Source organism: Gadus macrocephalus, chromosome 1, assembly GCF_031168955.1.
Source record: "Gadus macrocephalus chromosome 1, ASM3116895v1".
Taxonomy (NCBI): domain Eukaryota; kingdom Metazoa; phylum Chordata; class Actinopteri; order Gadiformes; family Gadidae; genus Gadus; species Gadus macrocephalus.
Genome location: NC_082382.1, coordinates 13,348,448 through 13,366,306, shown reverse-complemented (window position 1 = coordinate 13,366,306; position 17,859 = coordinate 13,348,448). Strand labels below are relative to the sequence as shown.

General features: G+C 44.5%; 1 protein-coding gene across 5 annotated transcripts in view; it reads right to left on the bottom strand.

Moving 5' to 3' along the window:
- Nucleotides 1-17,859, bottom strand: part of rerea (arginine-glutamic acid dipeptide (RE) repeats a) — a 126,298-nt gene that overhangs the window by 70,994 nt on the left and 37,445 nt on the right. For all 5 annotated transcript variants that reach the window (XM_060046723.1, XM_060046714.1, XM_060046729.1 and 2 more), the window contains one exon: nt 643-1,174. In XM_060046723.1, the coding sequence (XP_059902706.1) occupies nt 643-1,030 (388 nt within the window). In that variant the 5' untranslated portion in view covers nt 1,031-1,174. The remainder of the gene's footprint in view (nt 1-642; nt 1,175-17,859) is intronic.

The window sequence follows — 17,859 nt, the reverse complement described above, 5'->3', positions numbered from 1 at the left end:
ACCACTCCTTCCAGCCATCCTCCACTACTTGACCTTTCCCTGGCTGCTAGATAAATGGAAAGCTGTGGGAGCAATGATTTAGGAGAACTAGCACTAATCTGGAGGGAGGGAGGGGGAGGGGGAGAGGGAGAGAGCAGGAGAGAGGGCAAGAGCGAGAGAAATGTCAGAGATAACCACATGCAAACACAAAACAACAAAGCCACATAGCCTAGTGTCCATCTGAAAGCTAGCGTTTACACCCCATCCCGCCTGTATCATGGCGCACAATCGCCATCATCTAACCGAGAACCTCTTTGCTCCATTGACTTAGTCCTAGATAAGGACGATGGAAGCCCACTTTGAATTGATTGTGTGATGTCTGCGACTTAGACCTGGGGGAGTTAAGCTGTTGGAGAGCTACACTTTCAAAACCCGTGAAATTGTATCTAGGAAACACTGAGCTGTAAACCGTCAGATTTGAATCATCCAACAAAATAAGAAAGCAAATGTTTGCCATATTTCGACTGGCCGAAAAAAATAAATGAGCGTGTGTTAGAATTATTACAACCTAACATATAAAGCAGAAACTCAAACAAGTTGCATCCCTGGGCAGGCTGCCATTTCTAGCTACTGTGCTATCTTGTAGCTGTGGCTGGGACTCACCGCCGGGTCTGTAAACAACGTCGTCTTCGGTGATGAAGGACGTGATCTCGCCGTTCTCGGTGCGCTCGTACCGGGACTTCTTCTTGGGCGTCTTCTTTTTGCCCTTCTTGCCCCCGTCCTCCGCTGTGCCGCTGCCGGCCCCGTTGATCCCGTTTTCGTTGTCCTCGTCCTCGCTGTGGTCGCTCTCGGCGTAGTTTTTTGCGCCACCTTCCAATGTGCAGCTGCGTCGCGGCCGTGAGCTCTCGCCCTCGCCGCGGTCGCCGTCGTGTCTCCGCGACTTGCCGCCGCCTCCGCCGCCGCTGCCTCCGCCGCCGCCGGCCTCGCGCTTGTCACGGTCCCGGTCCCTGTCTCGCTCCTTCTCTCGCTCCTTGTCTTTGTCGGACGTCATGATCCGCCACGTGCCTTCCTCTGTCCTCTCACGGCTGGGCCTCCGTGAAAGGTAGACTGTGAGCCTGGGCTTCAGTCTTCTGAATTTAAAAGTCAAATCCAGGGAAAATTTGGCCACACCAACAACCCCAGTGTTCCGGAAAAGCTGCAGAGGTGGACAGATATGAAGAGAAGGAGGGAGCACAATTAGTGTCAGTGTTCAATAACCATCAAGATAATTGATTTTGAGAGCAGGGCTACATTTCCTTGCAAGCAATATAGTAGCAAGTAATATAAAGGTCATATTTAGTGGCTAGGGAAACTGTTGCGGATAGGGGGGGGGGGCCGCAGGGGGGAGTAGGGAGATTAGCTGCTGGAAGTCAGGCGATGAGCTGTGCCGTCTCTTCTTCACCTTACAGTAATTGTTGGCTCTCCCCTCCAAAGGCGTGTATACTCTGGGGAGCACTGAGCCACTCTATCAAAAGAAGCCAACCTTCAAGCCTCCTAGGCCAGCCAGTTCTGCTTAGTCTTACCAATCGCCAGTGAAAAGGAGCTTGAGAACATGAGAAACGCAGAGGGGGGATGGGAGGGGTGCTGCATTTATTTGTCACACAATAACCTTGAGGGCGGGAATCTTGAGAGGGGGCTGCTATTTGCTTTGGCAGAAGATACACGACTTAAAAGAAAGTGGGACTCTTCAAACCTAGTGTGTCGAAAGGCTTTTGCGCCTCCTCCATCTATATCGCCCACCTCTAAAGCCTGACAGTAGAGCTAAATAGCTATCTATCCATCTAGCTAGCCAGAAAGCCTCTCTGGTAAGCAGCTGTCACAGGACACGGCGCAATTTGACTCATCTGTGTGTTTTGCTTGTGTGCAAGTGTGTGTCTGAGTGCGTGTTTGTGTGTATGCATTTATGTGTCTGCGCGTGTGATCTGGTTGGCTGGACAGCGCTCACCCCAGCCCTGTGCCCTGGCTGACAGTTATCAGCATGCTAATGTGAAGTGACAGCTCTGAAGGGGAGAATACAGCAATCCACTGGCAAGCTGCCAGAAAGAGAGCCAGATAGATATACACATAAAGAGAAAGACAGAAAAACAGAGAAAGAGAAAGGGCACCAAGAGGGAGTAGAGATACGGCAATTCAAAATATTGCGGTATCGATTTTCACAAACAATATGATTAAGACATGGCTCCTTGTCATTCCTTGCATGTGTTGTGATTGAACCGAGATTAAATTAGTTTTAATAGATATTGCATGGGCTTACGGAATTCATTTAAACATAGTCGCGGGTGGGACCGCATTACACTGAAGTTTAGTGGTTGTAAGCCAACCACAGACAGTCAACATGGTAAATATGGCTCGCCAACCACTAGCCAAGCTAGGCCTATTGGGAGTCGCACTGGAATCTCTGCAGACATTTACAGTTCACCAGGTTCTGGGCTGTTATATCTCAAAGATATGTGATAATGGGCGTAAGATAACATGTAATGATTCTTTACATTTAACTACATCGTAAGAATTAAAGACTCCATTTTAAAAAGGGATGACACTGGTCTTCAGAGCAAAATCAATCCTAACCGCTGCAACAGTAAAACCGCTTGTCCAGTGTATTGACCAGAACATTAAAACATGCAGACGTTTGTTGGTATTGTGTGATCTGTTGGGATTAGCATATATCGTAGGAATATCGTATGGGGGAGTATATCAAATCAAAGGCTATGGATATAGTCTCATGCTCACAATGATAGCTGCCATTTTCCACAAATATCATTCCCTCAAAAGTGGCCAGCTACCACTTTCTCTAAACACGATGGCAGTCTCCATAAACATGGCATAGAGGGAAGAGGCACTACACAGGAGGCCCACAAAGAAGCTGTCACACTTAGTTGCCAGTGTTTGCTTTTTTTCCTCCCCCTACTACAGATTAACTAGAAATAGCTATTAGAGCTCCCAGAGGGGCTAGACCTGGCAATCAGCACTCGTGTTACCATGGCTGTGATAGCGGCCCAGGAGAGTTGGGGGAGGGGGGAGGGGGGAAGGGGGAGTAGAAAGAGAGAGAGTGAGAGAGATTTTTAAATGAAAATTATTCAGCATGTCTGCAAGTAGATGTGCAAATATTTGATGACAGTGAAATATGTAGGGAGGGCCGAAGGAAAATGGAAGAAAGGGCTCACGGCAGTCAGTCAGTTGTGCGCACACACACACACACACACACACACACTGAGGCGTGTTTGACAATGGCGCTCCACAGCGGCAGGGCCTGCCATCTCGTGAGCAGACACCAAGTGACAGGGCAGCTGCTCTTGTCATCGACTTGAGCACACCACAACACCAGGCCTGATTAAACTGCAGCCTCTTCATGGCCTTATTAATCACCTAATGATGAGTTACCACGGCGACTGCTGGGCTGCCACTACAGATAGAAACTGGAGCGCAATGTGCTTGAGTGTCCTCACACACACACGCGCACCCACCTGTGCCAGAACACATGGTTTTCCTCTTCGATACACGCATAAAAACAGCAGGGCTTGGGAGGTGTAAGTCGCATAAAAACAATGATAAAGTCCTACAGTTGATATCACAGCTTTAATCCTGGGGGCTGCCAGGCTCCGTGGGTGAGCTAAACACCTCAGCTCGGCACTAATCAGTATTAGAAGCCTCTGAGGAGTGTAAAACATTGGGTATGAAAGGCTTGTCGTGCTTTCGTATTTTTTGCGACTGGAACAAGAATCCACTCGCCACTTTCATGACCCAGAACTTCTTGTTTGGCATACGGACACTATGTCACCGTTTAAATGCTCTCTTATTAAGTATTTACAGGGTGTCGTGGATACATATTGTATTTGTAGGAACTTTATTACTATTATTAGTGTGTATGGTTTTATAAATTTTTTGGAATAGTAGCTAAGAATATTATAACCCAAATAAAATGACTACTGTTGCAGGTACTCAAGCACATTTTTAACATTGGAAAGTTAAAGTGGAAAAATCTCAGACAAAACCACTCCGAAGTTGAACAGCGGGTTCAATTGTAGAATTACCTGTTAGAATGCTCTCAGATAATTCAGATAATTCACAGATATGTGTGTGTGGTTCTGCAACCACACACACATTTCTTCAGTTAATGCACATGTCGACATGTCTGGTTCAAATTTTTTTCCACTTAAAGCTCAGCCCCGGAGTGCACAAACATTTTCAAAGACATTCAAGACATATGGATTCCTGGTAAGCAGGTCTCATAAATGGTTTCTGTACACTGAAAGCCTTTGGAAAACGTAAAAAATATTATTCATAACCACCAGTGCAAATTACACCAAAATTGCAGTATTCAATCACAAATCCAGTTGAGAATGAGCTAGGCCAGGAATCTAGGTAGGATCATAGAGCCCCTCTCCCTGAAGACCATGATGCAAGTTTGGCGTAAAGATCTGAAAAACTGATGTTCACTTAGATTCTGTCACATCTTTTAAGAAAAAATTATACGCTAAGGGCCAATGCTGAAAATCACACATAAACTGCATTTGCTGTTGACCCATGGCTTGTGTTCTCTCCAAATCACTTGGAGACACCTATCTCATCGCTCCCAACTGACATGCCCCCATCAATTGCGGGAAAAAGGCCAGTCGCCTTGGGTAGGCGGCGTGGGTGGGCTCAATTCTCATTCATTTACTTGTACTTTGTATTTGTATATTTTGTCCTGCCATGCCCAGACTTCAGCAAGTAAAGTAACCAGGGTCATTATCGGTAACAAGTTAATTATTTGGACAATATACGCTCATTGCAGTGGTTTGGTGCCGGCAATTGTTTGTTTTGAAGCGGAACAAAAGGAGTCAATGGAAATGCAAATTATTTGTGGAGTAGAGTCGAAACATTCTGGTACTTAAAAGTCATAATGTATTGATGGCAGAGGAAAATAAAAACAGAGGCAAAAGAAAAAGGTTTTTCCGCCCACTGCCTTGTTGAAAGCAGAGCTGGCTGCTTCGACAATGAATAACACAGTGGTGAGGGGGCAGGTGAGGCTTGGAGCTATTACACATCAATCACCGGGCCAGGAACATTTGAAAGATACCAGCTGTCTTAATGGAAAAGAAAAGGTGGGGGCATTGGCTGTGGAGAGTTTAGGGAATTGGGGGATAGGGGGGGGTTCTTTGCCACTGGCACCTAATCCACCATTTACATTACTGTAATAGAGTCAAGGGCTAGCAGCCAGCGGCCCCCCACTCAAATACATTTCTCTTTCTGATGCCTGCTTAAATGGTACCTTTGGCCTGAGAAAAATCCACCACACAGTTTGTGACTCAATTAACTTTTTAAAAAGAGATGTTTCATTTATTTAATCACTCCCACATCATGTACCAAAATGCACCATTATCTCGCTAGTTTCAAATATAACCTGTTTGATGAACATCTAAATTGTTACGATTTTTTGGGTAGTTAAAAATGCCCCAGACAACATTTTGTAATTAATGATCTTGACTATGGATCTTTTGTATGGATTGACATACATAAATCGGCCGCATAAAATTCTTCGTGAACTCTTTTTTGGGGCCAAGATTTAAATGTCATTCACGGCACATTCAATCAGAGAATCATGAAGTAGCGGAATATGACTGGCAAGGGTTTAGCAGGGGGCTTTGCAAAAAGGATGGAATCAAATACTTGCATGATTGTAGATTAGAGAAAAATATTAGCATGAATACATACAGGGTTATTAACAAAGCGGGGGCGACTCAAATTAAACCGAATAAACCAGGCGGACCCTCAGCCGCGTGTGGCGCCTGGAAGGGGGCTGAGCCGCCGTGGCTTTCCCCCATAGCTCCTACCCATTACTCAGTAAGATCTAATCCAAGTTGCCATCCAAGGCCCTCAGAAACAACAGCTCACTGAAAGGCTCAGCTGGAGGCGCAGAAGGGTAGGGGGGAGGCCACTTCATAAGGCCCCCTCTGTTTTGTCTTACCTGGTGAAATCATAGCACGCCTTTATTCTCTGAGCCCCTCTCTGTGCTTGCTTTCCCTGGTGACTAACAGGGCAGAGACACTTGTCTGCTCCACTTGTTTCTGCAATTCACTGATGAGTAACCACAGCATTTCGCTCTGCCAAAGCTGTGCTCACAAAGGCTCTATATTTAAACCACAACTCTGGATTGGTTGAGGCTGAGCACATGTGCACTGAAACCTGCCTTAAGAAAAAATGTCTGCAAGGGATTCTTGTGCAATAAGGACATTTTTGAACAATGAACTACCGTTATCTAGAATGTTTACCCTGCAATGGATTATATTTCAGCAAAGTAGGAATCTTTGAATTTTCACGCATAATCTATCACTCAACATTCCTAGTTCTGTAAGAGAAAAATCCAGCATACATTGTCAAATACTAAGACCTCACAATCTCTAATGTATTGTTAAACCCTTTGGTATTCAGCGGGTGTGTGTTCTCTGTGTGAGTCCTAAATGACGCGGAGAAAGCTGCCCGACATGTCACAATGTCTATTATCTACAAGGGCTGTGAGCAGGGCCATTTAACAGATTCTAATACCTGCTACATCAACACAACAAGCATCCCTCTGCCTGCCATGTTTTTCCTGGCTGGACTTGAGCTGAGGCCATTGCTGCTCCCCTAGCTGTTTCATAGGGCATTATGTTTTGACACAGCTCCTCTGGGATATCGCAGGGTTGTTCATTGTCACATTTTTCCCCTTTCTGTAAAGTATGACATTTTGAGAAAATGCAATCATTGGCCACTAGAGATCAGCTTCCAGTATTGATAAGCTGAAGAAGCCTAAAAAACAGAAGATCCCAAAATGAGGCATGGAAGTTGCATTATCAGGAAAGTGACCTCAATAGTTTTAATATTTTAATAGAAATTGAGGCCTAGCAGCTGGTCTGCCCAATTTCCCAATATATTTTTTACAGCTTATGAGAAACTGATGCAGTTTATAGTAAATATTACCAGTTGCATTTCACTTTCTCTCAAATCCTGCTGCTCAGGCAACGCAGAAATACAGAGAAAGAGATCCACGCAGCCTTTATCTGACCTGACAAGTTGTGCATCTAATGAATAATATTTAATTCCCACATGGAAATCAATATGCATACAAAGTGTGTTTTTCATATAATTAAACGCAAAGCAGATCCGTCAAATTTAATAAAATAGTGCTTCCCTGCCCAATCTTGATTTTTTACATCGGTTTACAACGCTGGCACTCTTGAAATGTTACAATATAAAGAATAAAATCATGTATCACTACAAGTGATCTTCAGCAATCAAATGGATGCTCACATACCCGAGATGCCCATCAGCCTAATGGTCCTCTCCATCAATCCAGTCCAACGAGCGGACCAAATGAGGATTGTTGCAGGCGGGAATGAATTCAATATGGCTGCCCCACATCCTCCAGCTATTCTAATCACCTTGCCATTTAGAATGATATGCCGACACACAACACAACCAGCATAAATAGATTAGAGTGACGGGCAAGACAGCCCAGAGGTGCACGCTGACAACACAGACACAGTAAAGTGTCTTTAAGGAGTAACAAAGCCATTAGGTCAGCATGCAAAACTATTCACCCCCCCCCTAAATTATTTAGCCTCACGGTTGTGCTCTATTCCCTGAACAGATGGTCGGGAGGCACGAAGGGTTGGTGCTGGGGTAGGGGGAAACAACAATCCCTTCATTGAAAAGCACATAACAGCCTTGGCCAGAATCAAATCGACTCAAATACACCATGGGATGGGCTTACCTTTAATTAGGGAGGGCTTTTGTTTCAGAGACGGATGCCTCTTCTGCGACCACTAAACACCACCTCACCAGTCATTATGACTTTCATATTTTAGAAATGAAAACAATGAGAGGATCACTGGTCAACTCAGTGCAGCCGCCTCTTTTGTTCCTTGGCCTCCATGCTAACTCCAGCCTTGGCTTACCTATCCAGTGCTATAACTCACACGTCAATGTGTAAACACTGCAAATAGACAATGCCGTGTGAACACTGGCCTTTGTAAGACGTGTTTGTTCAGTGAAGACGAGGACGTAGAAAGCAGCGAGGGGGGAAGGTGACTAGGGGCATATATTCTGTGTGGTTCTAGACCTCTTCAGCCACTATTACTGATCACAGGAGGGAAGGAAAGAACACCATGCAGTGTTCACGAAATGAATCACCAGTCGTTTACACATTTAGACAAACGGATGCCAAGGAATCACAGATATTGATATAAAACACAAATAAATAAAAACAGACCCTGGCTACAACATACTACTACCCTACGGGGGTATATTGCCATGGGGTGGTAGGGGGAAAAAAAGGCTGTTTGAACAAGAAGCATCTGAGCTCACAGCTACCATATCCTCTCCAGACAGCTCATAAAACATGCAGTGACTGGGACCTGGGCCTCTTAGAGCAGGGTTAGTTAGTTGAAGTCTGTCCAGCACATGGTCACAAACACGCAGACCCTAAAGATTGTTTTGTAGACTGCATAAACAAGGCCATTCTGCAGGAGGCTGTACCACACAACACACAGGATTCAATCATTATATTTAGCCAAACAGATAAGTTCAAATAATAAAGCCCACAGATCTCAGAAGAATTGGGTTTTGGGCAAGTTGGAGCGCGGTGGCTCGTTTCTAAGCGGTGTACAGTAGCAACCCCGCGGATTAAGTACAACCGTTCATGTGTGAAACGCAGACTTGATCCCTGACTGATAGTGTGCTCTGCCTCTAGCTAACACAGTGATTCCACCCCCCCCCCCTCCTCCTCCCTCTCATAATTCCAAACAACTGTAATATATTAGATCACATAATGCATGCTTGGCTGTGCAACAACAATACCCCAGCAAAAGCACTTTGCGACACATCACAACACGGCCTCAGCGAGTGATACGCTGCTAGTCTGTTTTTAAACTAAAAGGTGAACACAGCCGGCTCCTTGGCCCTGTTGTAGCGAATGAACCGCAGATATTTTCGGAATGTTAATGTTAAGCTTCCACCATGGCAGCCTGAACTCAGCAGATTCCTCCTTTCACAGCTGTCCATGGGCTGCCGTTAACGACAATGACAGCACTACTTAGAATGAATAACATTAGCATTTCATTAGAGGACAGATATTTTATTATCGCAACGTTACTTCATGTTCACGGACCGGGATATATAAACTGAAGACAGTAGGTCTGCGTGTAGTGCGACGGTGGACGTGAGCTCCCTGGCCTCTTCAACAGCACTCCATAAGCATGTTTTATGCGATACAATCGTTGACTAATCCCTCGCCTCTATTGTGTGTAAGCACACCATATGCCGCGCTTATGCATAGGAAATCAGCCCCCGGTGTCCCCGCTGTCACAACGCCACGGTGAGCGGAAAATGTGGGAGGGGAGGTCTGCGGACAGCCTTGTTCAAATTCCTGGCCACGTCATTGACAGGGATTATAAAACAACAGACAAGCCGTGTTTGCCACACTGCTACATTCATCCGAGTGTACACACATGTATCAGTTTAGCATGTGTAAGCCATTGAAGCACATGCACGTTACAGAAAGGAAAAATAAGTAGTGCCCGGCGTGACTGTGTTTGCAGTGCTGGTCAGACTATATGCTCAGCCAATAAACGGCTGGACTGTGACGTGCCTTGACTTTCTCCAATCTTTCTTTCAGCAGACCCGTACGTATATTGCCGCCCCTCCTCCTATATCACACCGGCAAATGGCGCCCTTCACAGCGTTCCCTCCTGTCCCCTCTTTAAAAGGCTGAGGGGAAGTCTTAGCCCACTGCACTAAAGTGACAGACCTGGCCTCTGCTCGCCAAGCCTGAGGGGAGGGGAGGGGAGACATGGCTCGTCAGGGGAAATCGCTGCAATGAATAATTATGTTTCATAACACGCCCCGCACAGAAGCCCCACTACCACCACACACACACGCACACACACACACGCACACACACTCATTAGCATCAAATAATAATTAATGGGGAACTAGGGTGTACTGGAGAGTCTGCTTTTCGCTTTCTACAACAAGAGGGTCAATGTGCCCTTCAACCTTATTATCTCCCCATGGCTCACGGTTGAAAGCAGGAGACACCTCATCACTTCTGAAAGCAAATTATTGGCTTTAGATGCCAGTTCTGTCAGGAAGAGGGGAATCACTACATCACTACACTAAGCAAAAGAGCTCACTTTACACCGTCTTTTTCCATCCCCACACCACATCACTAAAGGCCAACACAACAATTAAATAATGAGCATGAGGTTCCACCTAATAGATAGTTTAGGATAGTGAGAAGAGCTGAAGATATGGGCTATTGGACATAGGCTTTACTTGATTTGGTTCGTTTTTTTTCATTTTGCGCCAAGACAAAAAAAAAGTATCTGTGATCAGCAGTAGCAAAGCCAGTCCTGATCGAATTAGCTCTGCACTAAGAGCTCCATTGATCTTGGCACTCATCTGGGCAGATGAGACCCAAGGAGGCAGCTGGTAATCCAATAGCAAGGATGGGAAGTGCTTCAAGGACTCTGCAGTGTTTACCCACCAATTTCCTAGGGAAAACAGCAAGATGTTAGCGCATGCCACTCAGCAAACTCATAGGGAGGGAGCCACAGAGCCTTGGGAACCTAAATGAAATGACTGAGGACTACTGGGAAACCAAAAGCAAGGTGCTTGAAAGCAGAACGTAATTACTTTTGCTCGGGCCATCTTGCAAAACGTAAACAGGATGATTCAAGCGCAAATCTAGATCAGTGTTTAAATGAGCTGTGCCGTAATGCTCTGCCTCTATTAAGCTTTCACTTAATACTTTTCTAGGAAAGGAGGCTGAAAGCTAGTCTGCTTCGCTGGGATCCTAGTCTTTCAGATACATGACTGTGAGACTAGGAGGAGAAAAGGGAAAGATCTAAGCTTGCCACTTGATTAACTGAATTATTGATCTAGATCAACTCTGCTACGATAAGATGTTATAGCTGACACATAGATCTTCTACCTTTATAGTGTGATGGCTTCATTGCAGCAGGCATTCATGCACACAATCACAATCAATCTTGCATGATATAAATGACATAAAAAAAATAAAAAAGCCAGTGGGGAGAAAGCACTGGAAGATGAAAAGGAGCACGTATAAAGAAAAAGGGCAGTTCTGAGGTTTTGGTAGGTGGTTGTAGTTAGAGCAAAGCATTAGAGTTCTGTATACATTTTTTGTATTTACTTAAATGAGTGCTCCATAAATACACCATTGGTTTTTACAAACACAAGGGCCATCGCATCTAGATGAACTAGATGAAGGAGGGAGGGTCTATAAACATCTGTATTTGCTTTTGTAATTACTCAAACAGATGCCGTTTTTTTCTAATCAATACAAACGATAATCTAGTAGCCAGACAATGTCAACAACATTTATATACACCAATAATTCATCAACACCTGATTCAATCTGGAATTTTTTTTCTTCTTTCAAATAAAACCACCACCTTCCATTATCTCAGCCCCAGTAATGTAATTAGTATAATAAAAAATATTGAACTAGAATTACAATAACAACGTGACACTAATAATAGCGCCTTTTCATCCCTTAAACGTCAAATAATTTTGTCTGCTCCAACTGCAATACTCCAATACTCATACTCGTTTCTATGATGGCTTAGAGTGAGCATTCAGGACCGAGTCTGTAAACCGTGTTGATCGTGGAAAGGGGGGAGGAAAGGAGCCAACCGCTAAACCTGATCTGCTGATTTAGTCTGTTAGAAAAACTAGCGTTCGCAGCTAAAATAAACAAAACTTCAAAGAACCAGGACTAAAACAAATGCAGTGAGTGGAGTGCACGGACGGCAGATGGCTAGCATTTCCCATTCAGCGGGCACAGCCATTTCCCTAAATGGATCTGTGCACATTCAGTAAGGATGGCCTCATCAGGGTTGTTTAACTGAGTGCGTGTTAGCACATCCATGTTTAATAGGGTAAGGGATGCGGCCAAGGGTCAAGAAAGGTAGAACTGAAATATTAACCCATGAGCTTATTCCATAGCCATTTAAACCTGTATTAGGTTATATGGCTGTCACTCCCAATATGTATCCAGCCCTGATTAAGCATGAAGCCAACCACGTCATAACATTGAGTTTCAGTGATAAAGTAATTATAATTCAACATACTGTGATTTACATTTCTCATTTTGATAAATAGCAGACAGCATCGATATGTGATGGTGAACCACAAATATTTGGATTTGTAAATACTGTGCGCACAAACGCATGTAAGCATGTATATTTATATATATACAAATCTCATGGCACACCAATAACCTTGGGGAAGTCTACTTGCGCCATTTCATCATGGAACAGTATGGCTTTTTATGGCTTTAGTCACCCAACCACTACCACCAGCATGACAACAAAGAGCCGTTTATACAAAAGGATTATCTACAAGTGTTCCTTTAATCAGCACACGGCAAGACGGCAGCAATCCCTCAACAGCAGTCCCTGTGGAATACCTTTCTCTGTAAAGCCCTATCAGGAGGAGTATCTGGAGGATGAAATGATGTGCTGAGAGTGAGTGAGTGAGGGACTTTGTGAGGGAGAAAGAGCGATAGAGAGAGACAACATTTTTAAAGGTAAATGATGGCAGCGGTTGCTCCTCAGGGTCCCTTGTTGTGTTGCATCCTGCTGATTTACACCCCCTTTGTGAGCCCCAGTGTACGTTACAAGAGCTAGATAAGTGGCACAGTAAGTTATAACAAACCGGTACGTTGATAAATTGGCAAAGCAGACATTCTGCACGAGGGCCTGTGGGTGCTAGAGAACAGCAGCAGACAGATGTCCAGCCTTGGCCCCCCCTGACATAAGAGTCACACATTAACCCAGGAAGGACAAGAAATGTGTTCAAACAAAGAAATGAGTTTCCTCGTTGTTCTTTATCAGCACTGCAGCGGAACATCTATTTAACACAACCTGTCTCTTTTATCGCTTGCAAGAACTCTGCAGTTTGGATATTTATCAAACAAACAAATAAGGTCGCCCTCAGCGCTAGTAGGTCGTGGTAAGGTGCAGACTACTTGCACAGGCAAAGCTGCAAACTGATATAGTGTGTGGTTGCGACAATAGACGCAAGCAGAGGAATGGATCAGGATGTCAAACTGGATGGATAGAAAAATCTATTTTACAAATATATTAAATGCAGTTTGAAGAACAAAGGATAAAATGACCGCCCTTTGTGAGAAAGAGCAAACGGCACTGAACAAACACTGCTGTCCAATAATCACACATCAAAACTATAATCATCTGTCGTCTTAAATTATCTTTGTCTTCTAGCAGACCATTGTAGATACGGTACGGTACAACGTCATTTTCCTCCAGATTTTCAGTTATCAACGTGTGATTTGCATGTCAACAATCATCGACGCCAAGCCGGAAACCAGTGGGTAAAAGATTTGTTATCTGTAATGTCTGGGACCAGCTTGAAGACGTCGCGTAATCTGGCAGGTTGATCAGGAGGAACCAGTCATGGTTATCAGGACATCACCTTTCGGTTTCTGCTTGTTAACATATCTGGATCATGCATTCATATCTACAACAGAGGGAAAAGGATGCCAGCAGAAACAATTACGTCCCCCCCCCCGTCCCCTCCTGCTCCGATCGACTACTGCAGCTTTCTCAATCAAGCCCATTAGATCGGGCTCGGAATTAACGGAGTTAACTTAAAACACTGACACACATCAAGCCAAGTCATTAGCCTGTCTTTTTGACACGCAGAAAAAAAAATAGAATGATTTGCCGGTTCAGAGAAGCTCTCCCTTCATGCTGCCCAAGGCAATCCCTATCGTCTACCTCATTATTTTGAGAAGAACAAGGCCGCTGATGAATCTGACTGAATCAGAATAGATTAAATGAAAGGTGCTCCCATAATGCCCTCGCTTACCCACAGCAGCAGGCTGCTTTGAGCTGGTCGTCTTTCAGACAAAAGGAATGCAGTTGTTAGCCCACAGTGTGGGCTAAATATACAGATAAATCTCACTCAGCCAAGCTGGAGAATCAAAGGGGAATTGTTAGGCTGCAACACTCCCACGCAGCTGCACCAACTGTAAAGAGAAAAGACTGTCAAACAGCTTTAGCTGCCGATACTAGCTGAGCTGACAAGTTCCCATGATATACGTTGAGGGATGAAGACATCCATTCCTGTGTAGGAAGAGGTTTTCCAGATATGATCGTCTGCGATGCTCCACTGCTTTATTACTGGTTCGAAGGGAGAGTCAGCCGCCCCCCCCCCATTCACGTTGCCATGGCGACAAATGAAAAGGAGAATCACATGCACAACTAATCAAATGAGTGAGTGACAATAAGTCAATATATTCTGTGTGGACTAGCAATAAATCGGCATGGTAACAGGCTACGCTTAGAGCCTTTCAGCGGTGTTAGTCTGTACATCCTTATGAGAATATTGTGTCAATAATTTGCCTCGCTGGCTTGCTACGGATAGAGACAATTAGGACATAGTATTTAAACTTCAAAAATTATTAACAAATAAGGCATTCCTCCGAGTGTGTTGTTCCAGACGGACAAAGAAGGGGAATTGTGTAAACACCGAGACAATACCTTAAGAGTTTACAAAAACAAATATAACTGAGATAATTGTAGTGATTCCATGTTGATGGTTTTACCATTTGAAAGTATCATATATAAATATATATAATAAACCAACCTATTCTTTAACTAGATCAATGGAAGAAAAAAAAGCACCATAAATGCAAAGTTGGGTGAAAGTCATCTCTTCACAACTAGTTAAACACAAGCGAGATAAATGGGCAAATTTATCAGGAAATATTACCATTCGCCACATGACAAGTAATCATTAAGGAAGGCACGGATACATTTTTCATCGACTTATGTATAATTCAGACTTAACAGCAGATTCTATGCATAAATAAAGCTATGATACATTTATACACATTAAATGTTTACTCGCTAAAATATGATACAAGAGCGCAGCATGCCCGCCTGCCTGCTGCCGTTACTCAATTATTAGTTTCCACGGTTGGCGATGTCGACGAAGGACCATTAAGTAGGTACGACAACATGGAGGACTGACGCTACACACATCAACAAGCCTGGACGGTGATTTGAGTCAGTCCACTTCCCACGTTAAGACATAATTTGGTTGGCGTTGAAACAAAACTAATTAACCGAGCAGGGGGTCGGGTCTTGATTGGGTGTGGTTGAAAAAATACATCCTGGTGAGGTTTGAACACAGGAGCAGCGATCAAAGGCGTGCTTACTCGTAATGAGGGAACGACAATGTAGAGAGGTGAATAAAGCTGCCCATTACACGCGTGCGACATACACCTTTAAATTATGCCAGGGAAGTCAAATCATGTCTACATTTATGTACTGTCTTAATATCCTCCACACACTCATGGAAGAAAGGGAGAGAATGATCTTAGTGTGCATTCTGATCCAATGGCAGGATTGTGCGAGGCGTTCTGTGGCTATAGCGTACAACAGCCTGATTCAGAGGCTTAGTCAGCCACCGAGGACAAAATGCTAGTCACACACACACACACACACACACACACACACACACACACACACACACACACACACACACACACACACACACACACACACACACACACACACACACACACACACACACACACACACACACACACACACACACACACACACACACACTTGAGAGCAAGCTTGCTCCATTGCTGCCATTCCACTTTATGACCATGCACTGAATTAACAAGGCCAGATGTCCCCCTCTTAACATGTGTGAAAGTGCACTCGGCTGGGCTCAGCTGCTTTAAGAAGCCACAGATATAGGGAGCAAAGGGCGCAAAGAAGGTAGAGAAGGTCTTTGGGTTTAAACAGGCTTTAAAGGGAGTCTATCCTCTCTGCATTACAGAAATCGGATGGCATTGTGTGTGACAAATAGAAGCACTCCCCAAATCAGTCGTCACCCACCAGAGGGTACAAACTCGTTCGCTGCCCCACCACCACCACCATTTCAGCTTTTGTGTCAGTTAATGTATACCAAATGAATCTCTGGTACGAAACAAGGACAACAGGTCAAGAGCTGACAAGCTAGGCTAAGAGGTTCCATTTGGAAATGAAATCCAACTATCTAAGGAAGTGATATAGTTGTGGGTTGAAAAACCGCTGTGTATAGATCTATGAAAGGGGGGCGAGAATGGAACCGACAACGGTTTGGGAGCCATTGGATCTGATTGATTTTCCGCCCGCCTTTATGACTTGGCTGCTCTTTCTGTATTGTGAGGACGGTGACTGGGTGTTACACCTTTGAAGGGGGTTTTGGGCTGTGCAGTAGGACAAATTCTGACAGCTCTAGGAGCTAGAGGGTTTAAATGCAGCTGCTGCGCCTGGTTTGATGTGATCAGCCTCAGCCGAAAGCCTTGCAATTTGAAGCCCTCCCTTTCAAATCTGCACATCTGTTCTCATTCACAGTGTATAACAATGCAATCACGATGTTTCTGTGTAATTACATTGGAATAGAGTTGCGTCATGAAGGCTAGAACCCTAAACGATGGGGAAGAACCACCTAGAACTACCATACGAGTGTTAGTCACATAAAACCAAAAGGTGGTCGTAGAAATCCCATTCACAACAAGTTGTTCCCTCAACTGCCCTGCGCATTACATCATGATTTTAAAGAAAAAGCAACAGACGGACACAAAGACTGTCAGCCATGTAGAGCCATCACCCCCGCACACAGGGGGGAGAAAGGAAAGGGGGGAGGGGGTTGGGCTGAGATATCAGCATGGTGCAATCCCAGAGAGAGCCATCATGCGAGCAAATTAAATAACATTTTCCCAATGTCCTGTCAAACACACACTTATGAAGGATCTCCCGTAACAGGTCAGGTCACAAACAACATTTGATCCGAGTACAGCTCGTCACATTGCTCCGATGTGAAAATGTTGTGCACATGTGTTTTTGTGTGCATATCTGTGTGTATGTGCCTGTGTATGGGACTAGCAACAATCTACACTCGGCCAGTTGTGAAAACTGTGTTCAAGAGGAGAAGTGACTCACTATGCTTATCCTTCCCAGGGTTTACATGAATCGACAACACAGGCAGTGCACTCAGACGGAGATCAAATTACACATCCGACTTCATTTCCCACAGACATGAGCACAGCGTGCTGCAAGGCAGATGATGTACGACAACACCGAGAACATAATGGCAGCCTATACATGTTGAAGATTTAGGACTCGGCCGGGTTTATTCCTTCGTCTGCCAGAGAACGTTTACAACCATCCCCTTACAAATCCCTTACTGCTGCTCAACTCCAGTTCTTGTGAGCAACTCCATTAAGAGGATTGACCATTTCCGCTCTAATTCAATCTACAGTTGTGAAAAAAGAAGGGTGCGCTACATCCAGGGTTGGGTGTCTTTATTTCAAGTATGTTGTCCTTAACAGGAACAGGTTATAGATGTCCAATTTCACCCTGTGGCCGGGTGCATTTGGCCTTCACTTCCCCTTAGACCTTTGTTTTGTACCAAACACATGATTCAGCCTAAACCATTACACTGATTCCATTCACACTATTGATATGCTAATTGAGCCCAGGGGCCTGTTATTTCCCAAATCCTGTGGTTAAGAAAAAAACAGCCCATGAGAGCAGAGCCTTTAGGTAGAAACTTGAACTGGGTGAGCCAGCTTCCCCACTAGATCTACACTGGGAAACCCTACATTTTACCATCCTACAAGAAAAGAATAATTAGCAATGAGTAGAGATGGAAACATCTTTCCTCTTGATTGTTCAAAAACGCAGCTCAATACTTAAGCTAGGGATCATTCTGTTCTCGGAGGCCTTTTACCTCCAAGAGAATGTTAACAAAAAGGCTGGCATGGTCGGG